The sequence below is a fragment of the Triturus cristatus genome, chromosome 4_2, assembly GCF_964204655.1.
Source record: "Triturus cristatus chromosome 4_2, aTriCri1.1, whole genome shotgun sequence".
Taxonomy (NCBI): Eukaryota; Metazoa; Chordata; class Amphibia; order Caudata; family Salamandridae; genus Triturus; species Triturus cristatus.
In genome coordinates, this window is record NC_140586.1 from 551,942,339 (window position 1) to 551,958,209 (window position 15,871).

Genomic DNA, 15,871 nt, shown 5'->3' on the forward strand with positions numbered 1-15,871 from the left:
AAGAATCGAGAGTACCAGGAGTCGGTGCATCCTTAGATGCCAACAGCTTACATAATTCTCACCAAAATCAGACACAAATAGACCTATATTCTGTTTATGTAGATTGATTGATATAGTGCGCTTGGCATAACTTTACGGCTTCTTGTTTCTTTATATGGAGTGCTTCATACTGCACTCCTGCCATTTCTGAGTGCTGGAAATAACTGGTGCTACTATACACAATGTAATGGTACTTTATTTACCGTACTATGAAGAACAGCCGGCTGAGCTGGCCTTGCAGGTAGTATCACTCATGATTGCATATCAGATCAGATGTCAGTGGGGACTGTTTGACTCACTGAGCCATCTTGCCATTTGCGTGGTTACAGCGCCTCAAGATGGCTTTGCACGGTTACATGGCTCCTTGTAGTAGACAGCATTTACTACATTGGTAGGTTTGTTGCATGAATCCATTCCATCAGTCGGTCATCCAGAGTACATTTGCGTGACAGCCTGATGAAATGGGTGCCAAAGGGATTGTAGCTACACTGATCCCACCTGTAGTAGATGAACCGAGAGGTTTGATGCGACCTGGTGGGGATGAATTGCATGCACACGTCAGGCAGGGATAGCTGAATGAGCAGGTATTGAGTAGCATCCCTCAGAATTAATAGGGCCTTTTTTATTTCTTTCATGCAATAGTGTGTTTCCATAGCAACTATGGCAGTGCTTAAGAAATTTATGGTGGTTGACAGTTTACCAAAATATTATTTTTTGGCTTGGTTTAATTGTGCCACTGTGTTAATATCTTAGGTGGAGACAAACTCATTTGTATAGGAAAGCCTATTTCTAGCTAAAGGACATACAGCTGTAATGTTCAAATTCAGATCGGAGTAGGTTATTTATCATTATGCATTTTGAGTTTAAGCAGATGTTTATGAAATGCAATTTCAAACTATGAGAGAGAAATCCAGTGTAGGGGGCGTAGGAGGTAGAAAGCGCAGAACTTACAGGTGGCAAATGTGGTTTCTGCTGGCATAAGTTTGAGGTTTGTGGGCCTTAATTTCTGAGTTGGAGTTTGACTTGATAGGTTGTTAGAGAGATAGTTAGGGGCTAGATCAGTTACGGATTTGAATACAAGTTTAAGTGGTTTGTGTATGCGCAAATGTGGGGGTGGGAAAGTTGGATTTTTGAAGGTAAGCGGGGGCAGCAATATGCCTTCGTAAGTTGTAAAACGTGGTAGTAAAGTTTCGAACATTGTCTAGTGTCACTCAGAAAAATTGGGGAGGCCTCCCAGACGACTAGTCCACTAGTCCAAACTACCGAATACCGGAGAGTTGTCTAGTTTTTTTTAATTTTTTTTATTTCTTTATTAGGTGTTCCTCCAGCACAGCAAACAGTGTACATCAATCAGCAGCAATCGTTTCTGCCTCTGCCGTTTTTGTGATTATACAAATCAGGAATTAGACCACCAGTCTTATCAGTGGAGGAGTCCTCCCGGTCACTTTTCGTCATTGTTTGTCTAGTTATATTTCATAGTATAAGAAAGTGTGCCTTGATTGGCAAGAGTAGTTTAAAATTCTACGTAAAGTGAGCAATAACTCTAACCTTCATTGGGAAAACCTGTTTGTAAGGCATTCAGTTGAGGGTAACGCATCCCTACTATGCTAAGGACAGAATTATTAATGTGCTGGCCACCACGGAGTTTTTCAGACAGGTACAGAAAGCTGAGTTTTGTTCCAACTTTAAGTTGGTAGAAGCTGCCCTTAACTATAGATCTTATCAGGCACTTAAGAGGTCTGTGTCCAGCACTGTCTCATGACAGACTCTTCACAAATATATCTATGCTCATGCTGAAGATTACTACATAGAACATGTATTTAGACTCGGATCTTCCAATTCAGCAGGTAGCTAGAGATATCTCCTTTAAAAGAGCTGCACTACACACTAAAATGAGCTTTACGCAGGGAGCATTTAGACAAGCATTAGCAGTGATCACAAAACATGGCTGCATAATCCAAGCATTACCTTAAGCACAAGGCAGATCTTTATTTGAAGAAGCATTAACTGTAAGCGCAAGACATGGCTGCATTTGTAGGCAGGTTAGCTGTAATCACAAGACAAGGATGCATTTATTCAAAACATTAGTAGAAAGCACAAGACACAGGTGCATTCATCTAAGCATCAGCAGAAAGCACAAGACACAGGTGCATTTATCTAAGCATCAGCAATAAGCACACGACAAGGATGCATTTTTCTTAACATCAGCAGTAAGCACAAGACACGGATGAATTTATCTTAGCATCAGCAGTAAGCACATGACACTGATGCATTCATCTAAGCATCAGCAGTAAGCACAAGACACGGATGCAGTTATCTAAGCATCAGCAGTAAGCACAAGACATGGATGCATTCATCTAAGCATCAGCAGTAAGCACAAAACATGCATGCATGTATCTAAGCATCAGCAGTAAGCACAAAGCAGGAATGCATTTTTCTAATCACAAGGCTGATCTTTATTTGAAAACGCATTAACTGTAAGTCTGGGCAGTGAACTCCACTCTGCTCATGGAGTTTGCAGAGTTTTCCGCACTCCGCGTTACGTGGAACTTGCGGAGTTCCGAAAGACTCTGCTTCATGCAGCGGAGCGGAGTGTTTTTCCTCGCTTGCGTTCGTCAACGTCAAGTTGGCGAGCGAGGGAAAAACCACCTCCCGGTGAAATTTTTCCTCGTTCATGATCGCCAACATCAAGTTGGCGATCGAGAGCGAGGAAAATCAACCTCCCAGCGAGATTTGTCAACGCGGGCGGTCATATTTCCCATTGCGAGTGGTCGCGTATGCTTGCGACCGCTCGCGTTGAGAAACTGTCCGTACGCGTTGAGAAAGCTGCCACTAGAGTAAAAATCTACTCGAGCGGCAGAAAAGGAAGCAGCGTCCGCTTGCGTTGTGCATGAGGCTGGTCGCGATGATTGGACAGTACGGACAAGCATCCGGAACTGAAAATCACTGCGAACAGCATTTATCTAACACACTCCGCTACTTGCAAAGCTTTGCACAGCGCGGCACAGTTTTGTTTGCACTTCATGGAGTTCCGCGTATTGGAACTCCACCCAGGAATTAACTGTAAGCAGAAGCATTAATTGTAATCACAAGACAGGAATGTATTTGTAGGCACCTAAGCTGCAATCACAAGACACGGATGCATTTATCTAAGCATTCGATGTAAGCACAAGACACAGAAGCATTTATCTAAGCATTCGATGTAATCACAAGACACGGATGCATTTATCTAAGCATTAGAAGTAAGCACAAGACACAGATGCATTTATCTAAGTATTCGATGCAAGCACAAGACACAGATACATTTATTGAAGCATTCAGTGTAAGCACAAGACACGGATGCATTTATCTAAGCATTAGATGTAAGCACAAGACACGGATGCCTTTATCTTAGAATCAATAGTATGCACAAGACACAGATGCATTTATCTAAGCATTAGATGTAAGCACAAGACACAGGTGCATTTATCTGAGCATTCGATGTAAGCACAAGCCGTGGATGCATTTATCTAACTAATAGATGTAAGCACAAGCCGGGGATGCAGTTATCTAAGCCAAGGCTAATCTTTTTTGCAGCAGCATTAACTGTAGGTACAAGAGAGGGATGCATATAAGGCATTAGCTGCAATGACAAGATAAGGCTGCATTTGGAGAAGCACTGATGTAAGTCCAAGGGCAGAGTTACATTTCTAGAATCATTAGCTATAAGAACAAGACAGGACTGTATTTGTAGGAGAAGTACAGGGCTACATTAATAGAAACATTAGCTGTCATCCCAAGGTAAAATTACATTTATTAGAGCAGTGCCTGTAACAACAAGGCAGGTCAATAGATATGACCACATGACAGGGCTGCATTTGTAAAAACAGTGGTTGCGCGCATAGACAATGACTGCATTTATATAAACATAGATGTGACTGCCTACCTGCCTGGGTGGATTAAACCATTTATTACACCCAAGCTTTTCGGTCAGGGTCGTAGCACCAGAAAATCTTTATTTCTATCTGCTCTCGTCTTAGCTAGGTAGATTGAGATTTTCCACCTGTGATCTGATGCAGAGGTTTTATTTGCTGTCATGGTCTGAGTATAAAAATAAAAAATAAAAGATTACGAGTCCTTTTGGTTCCGGTTCAAGTGTGGCTGTTGTATTTTATGAGCCTAGTACCATAATGCATGTCAAATGCCCTGCAAAACTAAAGAGTGCTTCATTTTAATATGGCTACATCCTCTTAATTTGGTTTAAATAGATAACCTGTCTAACAAGGCAGTTTAAAGAGAATTAAGCAAATATCTTAGTCTGATTTTTCCATCTTTGCTGGTATGGTAACTCTGAGTTAGATAGATGTGGCGGCTGCAGGAATCTGTAAATCCTGATTTTGTCTCTCATCCTCTTTTGGAGTGATTACAGTTGCTAATCCAGGCCTCCTTTGTGCACCAAAAATAATTCAGCTTCTGGTGTAAACAGCACAAATGCTGAATCTTGCTTATTAACGTTTTTACATTTGCATTAAGAGCTACGTTCATGTCCAGACAAGGAACTGGCAGCGCGAGCCCAGGACTTGGCCCGGGGCAACTTTTCATGACATATGTTTATAACATTCAACTCAAGTCATACCTTTAGTTTATGTGTCTGGTAAAAGAACGAGTTGGGAACACCGTGTGTTACATAAAAGCAGTCTGAACAATTCACTGTTTATTGTATATGGACTTTGCTTCACCAAAGAGACCAACAGTCAAAAGCGTAGCATAAAAATCGAATATACACGTTTACCCAACCCTAAAAATACTTTCATGTGGTACTAGCATGTGGCAGGCAACAGATCCTTAAGTATGGCCAGTTGCACACCTGAAGTGCACAAAATACTGATGCAGTCTCAATAAGGGAAGATATCACCTTAAACAACAGGTGAGAGACTGCATTCAGAAATGAGATCATCAATCTTACCCTGCTTAAGCCCCAATAAAAAGAAGGAGGAAGAAAAAGACAAAAAAGGTTCAGCAAGACAAATATTAACCTGCACAGGGCCGCCTTAGAGCAAAGTCGAAAAGAAGGGTGCCGTACTGAAGTGGTTTAAAGCACACTCGGCTGACAGACCCCCCCCCACACACACACACACACATAAAACTGGTAGCTCTCTTTCAGTTTTCACACCTGTCCCTTCAGGAGTACCACATGGAACCTGTGATGGCGTGGGGTGAGGGTGGGGGGACCGACAGACAGGCGTTGAGGTAAAATAGAATTTAAAAAAAGAAAACCACTTAACTTGAACTCGCCACATCGCTGACTCGGCAATGCGGCGAGGGCAAGGTAAGTGTTTTTCTTTTTTAATCTTTTTTTCCCTCTGCGTCGTCTGTCGACTCCCCCACCCTTCTGCACCACCCCTCTGCTCTTATCTGCACTGGCCGTCACTACCCAGCTCACAACTGGTCAGTCTTTACATTGGGTGGGATCTACTCCAAAGCAGGAGTCAGCTTTTACTAGCATGCTGACAACACGCAGTTATACTTAAAGACTGACGGCACTGACAACACTGACGCTCTCGCCTAACACCTATCCAATGTTTGATCATGCATGTCCCAGGTGGAACTAAAACTTAACCTCCAGTGGAGTCTTCGGTCCTTTGTCCCAACAATGCTACACTAAGCCTTACCGAATGGTTGACGAAGCTACATGCCCTACACATCTTCTGCAAAATTGTTATCTCTGCAAAATCACACGGCTTCACATTAGACAAATTCATTACTCTTGACCACCAATTAAGGAAATCACTATAAGTAAAGGATTTCAAGTGAAGCCGCTTCATAAAATCAGAACATTCATCCTTCAACGCGTGTCAGACATTCACTGATCTTGCAATTCGGATCCAAGAGGAGCGTTGTCAGTTTCCTCACTTCCTCAAACCAACTGCTAACCATATAAGGAGTAAACTGAAGCAGGAGACCCGGGCAAAGGGAGTGGGATATGAGAGGGAAACAGAGACACTAGATATCTTCATTCAGCCTGCGTTGATATCTAAAATGATAAAATAAGAAACATTAAGGGCATTAATCAAGGCATTGTGGGTCGCAGAAGTGGGTTTTAAAGGAAATGATACCACAGCCAACAGAGGGCGCTGTTTGGATACATGCAGTGACTCTGAAATAAATCACAATGCAGCTTCATCCTTTATGCTTGTTAGAATCTGTTTTACTCTGTCACAAGATTATGAATCTGAGCACACTCGAGGATACTGATAAACCGTGTTAGTGCATGTGGGTATGTATGGTCTCCATGGCCATGCAACGAGTAGCCCACACTCAGGCCTATTTGATGGCGCCTTTCCTATATAGCAATTTCCTAATAGGAATTGCGACTCTGTAGGAATCGTTTTTAGTACATTCCATTTTGCATTTCCTAGCAAGCAATGTCGTAGGATTCGCTATTTAGGAAATGCAAAATGGAAGAATCGTACATATGGGCCTAAGTGAACGATACAGTACTACTGATAAGGGTTCGGATTTCTAAATACAGTATCCGGAGGACCCAGGCTGAGCGAATAACACTGCACTAGTGATAGGAATGTTTGCTACCCAAGCACAGGGTGCAGTAATAAGTGATCAATACCGTGCTACTTTATAGTGCACGATTCCATACATTTCTCCATACATTTCAGCATATGAGCAGGATGATGTCAATCAAAGGAGAAAGACAGCGTTTTATCAACTTACAAGCACTTCCAGTTTTCCCTGGATGTCATGAGATTTGATAACCCAGTTGACGGCCTTTTCACACTTCAGGATAAGCACAAGGTCTCTGACAAGCGTGGAGTCTGGGTGAAGGGGCCTGATATCGACGATTATATCCACCTGGAAAGAGCTGCATGTGGAAATGAAAGACAAAGTCAGGAGGGAATGCCAAATATTTTCAACTCCCAGCCTCCCTCCAATCCATCAAGCCCCTTGTGTCTGGCCAGCTGATTAAAATGCTGGCTCGGATCCCAGGTAGCACATATGGAGAACACATTGCTTTTACACACACTTTTTGTAGATTCGGACTCATTATAGTGAGTCTCTCGCAGTAACTTACAGGCGTTACAATTCTCCTCAAGGTAACACCTCCTAGGCACTGTTTACAAGGATAAGGTGCCTTAAGGTGATAAAAGTCAACAATATGGAAACAAACACTATATTCGATTTGTAGCAGATAACAGCAGGAAAGAAAAGCTTCAAAAACAGCGCGTGTATCAAGTTTTGTAAATAAATCTGAACGTATCAGCGTTTATGTCTGTGCAATTCAAATGCACATGAGCAGGTCTTCCAAACCAAGCATACGTAGCCTCTTTATTAAGGCAAATAAGTAAACTGTGAGATGGGCCCATTTTGGATAACACACCCGACTGTGGGCCCCCGAACTTGCTCTTCGAAGGCTGCCTCTACCGTGGTCACACTCGAAATTCAAACCTGTCAGGGATTGCTTGAAAATGAGAAATGTAGCAGCCAGATGTGTTCTTTCTGTGCTATACTACAACCACAACCAGACAGTGGCATCATGGACTAATGGACAAACCTACAAAGTACCCAAGTTGCCTCATGTTACAGAACTAGCAGCCTCCACTCTAAGTCAGGGCAGTGACATACACATGGCCCATTAAATGAGTTATATTTGAAATTTGAAAACATGTAATATACTTTGCAAACAGTTTAACCTTCCTGTTCTTAATTAAGGACAGATACGATTTTACTTCAACTGTATAAAAAAAGACAACCACTTCCGCATATGCGTGAAACTGAGATAATTATGGTCCTAAATCCAACTTCATTTTTAGGTCTCGCCTGGCGTAAGACTGCGCAGACAAGCGCAGTCTTGCTGGCGAGATTTAACGTTTTAGGGTAGATTTCTCTAGTGGGCTTTAAGCCCCGCCCCTCGTTTCCATTGGCTGGCGTCACTGTTTATGCTAAACGGTGGCCAGCCATTGGAAAAGAGCGTCTAGTGACGTACACTTTTCTCTTTTAGAGCCGTCCCAGTTGGACTGGCTGCCCCGACTTACTGCTGGCGTTAAAGGTTTTCTTATCTTTATGGGGCCAAACACATGGCCCCATAAAGATAAGAAACCAGACATGCGAGTCAGTCCAACTGGGACGGCTCGCGAGCCAGTCCAACTGGAACGGCTCTAAAAGAGTGAAGCAGTGTTTGCTCCTCTGTTTGTTGCTGAATGGAGTGAAGATTTCCTTCAGCTCGCGGGCTCACAAGCGCGGATGCGAACCTTACCTTGCCTTCAGATGCGGGGTGAATCCAGCAAGCCGGGCAATTCTCCGAGACGCTCCCCGGTCCCAGGCCGAGCCTCACTTCTCTCTTCGAGCGTGGGAGAGCCCTCTTGGTCGGGGACCAATCCCAGCGCGCACTGGGATGACGCAGCAAGAATCCTGGAGGGCTGGGACCAATCCCAGCGCGGCTCTCTCGTGGAGCATCCAAGCTCAGGGAAACACTCTCTCCCGCTGGGCAAATCCCAGCGCGGCAGAGAGATGAAGTCACGGGGACTCCCGCCTGCGACGGTGAGCTTAGGAGCGGCGATCTCGGGGCCAGGGCCAGCGATGGCGGTGAATTTTGGCTTAAAGAAATGCCGGCAAGACGGGTCCGACTTGTAATTAGGAATAGTAACACATCTCTCACAGCTGCTGTTAGTGACACCTGTATTAGTAACTGTAATAACCGTATGAATCTAGAACAATGCCTCCAGTGCCTCCTATAGAATTATATATTCACCTGGTGGTGCGAAGTATGCCGGCAGTATCATTTATAAAACTATATTAACTCTGTGTGTGTACAGAGCTTGCCGGCAGCGTCACCTACAGACGTACATTAACCCTGTGAGTTTATATAGTGTGCCGGCCTCGTCACCCATAGAATTACATTAACCCTGTGATTGTACATTGTATGCCGGCTGCGTCACATATACTAGTACATGAACCCGGCCTGGAATTACCACCTGGTATCAGCTCCATCAGAAAATTTCCCGGGGGTGCCCTCTCCGCTCCCCAGGGCTGGAGAGAGTCACCGGATACACTCCCTGCTGCTATCAGATGCTGACAAGGCAGGCTCGGGTCACAGGCGGAAGTGTGATAAAGAGCATTTAATTCAAGTGCCCTGGATGCAGGTTCCAGTGGGGGTCTCGCGGGGCACTCGGTCCGCAGACACACCTAGGGACCCCAAGTGCCCATGGTCCACACCCCCTGTCCAGAGGGGGCACCCCTTCGAGATGTCACAGCCGTTATGACTCATTCGCAAGCTTCCCTGAGCGCCGCAGCTTGTGCCGAGGTCACATGGTCCGCAGATACACTCAAGGGCCCCAAGCACCCATGCCCCACACCCCCTGTCCAGAGGGGGCACCCCTTCGAGATGTCACAGCCGTTACGACTCATTCGCAAGTTTCCCTGAGCGCCGCAGCTTGTGCCGGGGTCACGTGGTCCGCAGATATACTCAAGGGCCCCAAGCGCCCATGGTCCACACCCCCTGTCCAGAGGGAGCACCCCTATGAGATGTAACACCCCTGACGGCTCATTTGCAAGCTTCCCTGAGTGCCGCAGCTTGTGCCGGGGTCACGTGGTCCGCAGATACACTCAAGGGCCCCAAGCGCCCATGGTCCACACCCCCTGTCCAGAGGGGACACCCCTTTGAGATGCCACACCCCTGACACAAGCTTCCCTGAGCGCCGCAGCTTGTGTCAAAAGATATAAACCATGAATGTGGGGTTAATCAATGAGTAAAATGCACGCGGGCTGAGTCCGAGGGGTTTTCGACTGTGCACCTGCCAGCAGATTTGCGCACAGGCCACACACTGGCCTCGCAGCACTCCTAGGGACTTCCTTCCCGCATAAACAGGTCGGCTTAGTTAGGTTGCGCGGAGAACGTGCATTGGCCTCGCAGCACTCCTAGGGACTTCTTTCACGCATTAAACAGGTTGGCTTAGTTTGGTTGCGCACAGGGCGCGCACTGTCCTCGCAGCACTCCTAGGGACTTCTTTCCCGCATTAAACAGGTCGGCTTAGTTAGGTTGCACGGACTGACCCCCCATCCCCCATGCGCACAGGTTGGCACCAGCTGCAGACGTGCTGCATAGTCACCTAGTTGAACCTTGCAGCGAGTACATTTTGCGCACAATTTACCAAAGACTCGCTCGGGTCTTGCACAGACCACTTTTGCGTACAAGCCGGCATACTGCAGACAGGTTTCATACTCATCTCGCTCGGGCCCTGCACAGATCATAGTTTGCGCACAAGCTGGCACATTCTGCAGACAGGTTGCACACTCATCTCGCTTGGGCCCTGCACAGATCATAGTTTGCGCACAAGCTGGCACAGACTTCAGACAGGGTGCACACTAATCTCGCTCGGGCCCTGCACAGGCCATATTTTGCGCACAAGCTGGCACAGGCTGCACACAGTGCCTGAATATGTAATGTAAATACGGTGCTCATGTACAGCGCTCCAATACCTTCGGGTTGAGTTTGCGCTATATAAAAGATGCAAAAAAAACAAAAACAAAAAAAAATCATCTCATTTGGGGGCCTTCCACAGGCCATAGTTTGGGAACAAGTTAGCACAAATTGAAGACAGGGTTCACACTCCTCTTGCTTGGGTCTTGCACAAAACCACAGGTTGCGCACAGGTTGTCACAGCTGCAAACAGGTGTGCACTGCTCTCGCCTTGTGCAGCTAACAGTTTACGCACACACTGGCACGGCCAGACTCACTTCCCTGGGCCTAGCGCTGGACAGAACTGCACACAGCTTGGCGCAGCTTGACCCTTCTCCGGGGCTCTGCGTTGCGCACAGGCTAAGCCTCCTCCGCGGCTTGCAGGGCTCCTCTCGGCTCCTCACGGACACTCCGAGGCCGCCCTCCTTTATAGAGCCCATCTCAGCGGGCAGTCTTGGCTCCTTTTTCCTCTGAGCCCAGAGCCCAGCAGAGGGATTCGGTGCCAGCCCAGCCCTGTCTGGAATCTTACAGCCAGACGGTTCCCAGACAGGGGCCGACCTTGGCCCCAGGGGGCGACAGTGGGGACTTCCTAAAGAAAATCACCCCTCTGGGCCCCTGTCCCAGGACACTCATCGGGGCGCAATGTAGGAAGATTCCTTTTCAGAGTTAATTTTCTTAGGAAATCTTCCTAAATCGCCCCTTTCTAATGATATTTTCTTCAAATGGGACCCCGTCTTGCCCACGCAAGGTTCTTCCCCCTTTCACGACTGATTGACTATTGAAACCTCCCGGCCCTGCAGTGACGTGGGTTGCTGTTTAGGAGCATCGTACATTGAAATGTAAAATCTCCATTTTGGTACAATATTGGACTTTATAACATGAGTCGATGCCTCTCTCTACAGTTGTCTGGCAGCGAAGGGGACAGGAGGAGAAAAAGGCACAGAATCACGGGGGCAACGAAGGGGACAGGAGAAAAAAAGACACAGAAACACGATGGCAGCGAAGGGGACTGAAGGAGAAAACAAGCATTGAAAAGGCAATAGGTCTCACCTTTGATTAAGATAAAGCCATTTGCTTTGCTAATGGTATTATATAGCAAAGCAAATGGATTCAACTTAATGAAAAGGCGAGGCCTATTGCATTTTCAATGCTTGTTATCAATGACACCACTTTCCCTCTTTTAAAGGAAGAAACAAAAAGCATGTTTGCGAATAAACATTAGTTCTGAATTAGCCTGTGATGTTAATTGTGTAGGAAATACGACACATTGACAGTATTAGAAGGAAAAAGTGCACATCAGCTTTATTGTCTATAGGAACATGTCAACAATAATACAGTTAATTGAACTAACAGGCTGTTGGTGTAACACTATGTCACCTAGAGTAAGTAAGGTGTTACGTCTTTATGCAGGTGAGGAACGTTTAACACAAGGAGTGGGTGGCTGGAGCATTATGTAATCCATTTTAAATGATTAATAACGGATTTTAACTAGTTAATGAACACGGATTTAAGCTGTGCGAACAGAATACAGAATAATGATATTTGGCATTAATATTTAGGTTTTTTTTTTTAAACACATGACCATGATTCAACATCCATCCCAACATTAACATTAGGTAAGCTAATCTGTAGCGGGGGTCAGAATGGTCAAGAGCGAATTCCATCCTTCATGGAGACCTGGGTAAACTATTTTGTTATGATTAGTTATTGTTTATTCACGACTGTTTGGACCAGGAATACCCTGTTTGACACATATTGCCGCTTGTTGCATGTAATGTATATATCCCATGTCAGTTGCATATGTCATAAAAAAACAATAAAAACATATTCATAGAAAAAGAGCCAATTCCTTTAATGGATTCAAAGATGGCAGTTCCAAGCTCGGTTATTTGTCGGGTTCATAAACAAGAGACTAAGCTGTGAAGTGCTATGTTATTTTCACAAGTCTACATGTCAACTGGGTAATCCAAATATTATGATGAAAAGTCTCCTATCACAACACCATTTCCTTCATAAAACTAGCAAAATGGTAATGCCATTCATGAAAGATCGCATTTTAGTTTCCAAAGTATCGTGCCTTATTTTTATTTTTAACTATCATGCTTTCCATCTGAAAAAAATGTACCTTTTTATACATGTAAGGGGCCTTACTTACACAAGAAACTCAGATTCTAACAGGGGTTACCATTAAAGAAAAGCAGATGTACAATTTTGAGAAGAAATTGTTGTAGCTATTTCCACAGGAACACCCAAGACTTTTTCTCTTTTTGTGATCCCTATTTTCGCTGGTATTAAGACTCTGTGCACTGTGACACTGGTAGTAGGTGTCAAGGTGTGTTTTTTCTCTGGCCCTAAAATGGTATTGGTAAAACTGATGTCACCCAATTGGCCTATTTCACATTCCTGTAAGGCCATAGTTGATGACACGAAAAATGCATCAATGACATGGGAGTTAACTGTCATGTATGGACTGCAATGTGTAATTACACCTACCACATATATGACAAAAATATATGCATGCCAGAAGTCCTGCGCTCCAGTTGCACCTCAGTCTGAAAATCACTGCAGTAACACATGGCAAGGAAAAGTGCTTTCACCATTTAGGAAATCCTGTTTTATATATTATTATGTGAAGCCTATGGTCTACCTTGTTAGCCCACAAGGCACGGTGCTTAATATTTAAAAAGGTGTGTTGCTACATATTTAAGCAGTGTACGCTCATATTAACGGAGACCTGAAAGTTATTTTACTGGGCACTTCCAACTACATTTTTAATAGGACAGAACGAAGTGTGATTAAAATATATAACTGTATTTCTCAGAAAATGCAAGTACTTCAAAGTTATTTCTTACTTAATTTTCAAAATCTGATTTAATGGTGAAATCCTATTTTTGATAACTAAAGTGGGTCAGTAACATTATTAAAAATATTGACTGTCTGAGCCAGACAAGGTTTGAAAACAGCCGTGCCACTCATCACACCCCGAGAGCTGGAGCACATATCCTTAGCTGTGCCAGTTAATGAACCTGGCAATGAAGATAATGGACTGCCTCTCAGTCCAGGAAGAAAAGGGAGGTGTTAACTGACCACTTAGCAGGGATTAGCTATCTGGGAGTGTGTAGGAATAGTTTGTATAATAAAGGACATCCTTAGCGCTACCATAGCGTCCCATTGCATGGAGATGCTAGGGACGGTTTCTCCTATTCAGTCAGAGGACCCTCCTAGATAACCAGGCTTCAGTCAAAGTGGGGGAAAGAACCAGTTTGGACACTGTCAGATTGGAGATGAGGTACTTTAAATATATAATTAGCATAGAAGCTGAAGAGAGGCCTTCCCGGGGGCAGAAGGGTTCTTACATAATGAAATAAACGCTCCTGGGTAATTTTACAATATGGCAAAGAGAAAGTGCAGCAAAAGGAGACAGGGGGACAGAAAGAAAATAGTTAAAATTGGATAGCAGAATTAATCTAATCACTGGCTACTGCACACGATATATCTGGAACCGCAATAACCACCTCCTCAGAACATTCCTGAACCTGTGAAGATCCCACCTGACGAAGAAAGCCCAGCTGGGAAAAAGAGGACTCCTGACTTCCGCTGTAAGTAGAGGACTCCTTTAAGGATGTCTGACTTATCCTGACAGCCAAGGGCTGGAATGCTCTCCCGGGGTCAAGTGACTGACCTCCTCTTTCTCTGCATCAGCAACACAAAACGCAGGAAGATTCCTGACTTCAAGAAGGCATAACTGACCACAAAGGACTGTTCCTTGCAGGATACCTTGCTGGAGAGATATCTGGCACCTCGAAGCAGTGCCCTAAACTATGTGCTGCAGGACTGACGAGAAGGAAGTTTCCCACCAGTAGATAAAAGTGGGCTGGGGTGTAACCCGCTCTGAGCTTTCAGCCACTCTGAAAAGAGGTTCTGTGTGACCTATCACTAACGGTATCCAGCCTTGTGAAACCCTCCCCAAGTACAGTTAACAGTCTTGCCCTGCTGGAGGATTTTGACTCCCACAAAAGTGATTACATCTAGAGGAAAGACCTTGAGCCATGGTGAGGTGGCAAATCTCCACCTGGCAAAGTACCCAGGTAGTCAGGAAATCCACCTTTGGCCCGCTCTGAATATTTAGCACCATAAATCAATGGCTTCAGTGGGAGCTCACTGATGATGAATTTGATCTCAAGGACCCTCCCCAGCCACAGCCTTGGACTTGCCCCGCTGGAAGATTTTTACTTTCATTTCAGAGGTTAAGGTAAAGACTTTGACCGGGATGGTGTATCCGCTTCTCATTACATTTTTCCCTATTTTTCTAAACTGGATTGGAAATTTTGTGATGATGTGTACTTTACTTTAAATTGTTGGCATTACTTGAGCTAAATGTGCACATCTCTAGGGACTGCCCGCTGCTTGTACCATAGCTACAACAGGCTGAGTAGGGATAACATCAGGATGGTGTTTTGACCTAGCCAGATTGTGTTTATTAAGTTGATAGGGGTCACATCACCCTCAATAACCCAATTTCTGACAATAAGCATTTTTGGCTACTTCACTATAACTGATGTCAGCCCCTATCACTTTTAGAGAGTGAGTTACTGCTCTGTGGCATTGGGCCATTAACTCTAGGAAAGCAGTGTTTGTACCAATATTAACATTTCAAAGTACAAAAACAAATGCTAACGACATGTACTAGGATAGCATCAGTCGTGGCTCCTAGTGGGAGTGCTGCGGGCGGTGGGACGGGGTGGGGGAGGGTCAGGATGGGGGTAGTAAACTCTGGCATACAGCCGACCGGAGTTAAGTACATAAATAAATAAAACTAATTACATTGCACGCGCTGCAACGCCATTCGCGGGAACAATTCAGCCTGAGCTGTCAGGCCAGGTCCCCTCCTGAACTGGAACACAAGCAACCCAGAACCAGTTTCCACTCATCAGCTAGGTATAGCTTGGTTTCAGTGATACAGTGTGCATGGGACCCACGTCTTGGCATACCCGTCCCACTCATGGTGTCACACTAAAGTATACAAAAACGTTATGGATCAAATGCTTGAATTATTCTCAGCCATTTGTAATTACTCAGAGCCACATCCCAGTCTATTGTTATTTTGCACACCATGCCACCTCTGTTTGGACCCAATAATTACTGGGATGTAATTCAGAGTAATTATCAGAGGAAGAGATTAATTCAAGCATTCCATCCATCACTTTTGAGTCTACTGTAACAGGTTTCACAGGGCACAACATAGAGGATGAGGACTGCTTCACCAGACAGTGGAAGTATTGCCTGCATTCCTGTGGCTGGAAGGAGACATCAAGACACTGAAGTCATGAGGATGGAGACAGGACTACCTTTGGGAAGCAGTTCATGAACACTTGTTAGCAA

The 15,871-nt window shown here is 44.8% G+C and overlaps 1 protein-coding gene across 2 annotated transcripts in view; it reads right to left on the reverse strand.

Annotated features, from left to right (window-relative positions):
* The window catches only part of TGFBR3 (transforming growth factor beta receptor 3), a 339,353-nt gene that overhangs the window by 104,671 nt on the left and 218,811 nt on the right, over positions 1-15,871 (reverse strand). For both annotated transcript variants that reach the window (XM_085602172.1, XM_085602173.1), the window contains exon 6: positions 6,748-6,895. In XM_085602172.1, coding sequence (XP_085458298.1) covers positions 6,748-6,895 — 148 coding nt within the window. The remainder of the gene's footprint in view (positions 1-6,747; positions 6,896-15,871) is intronic.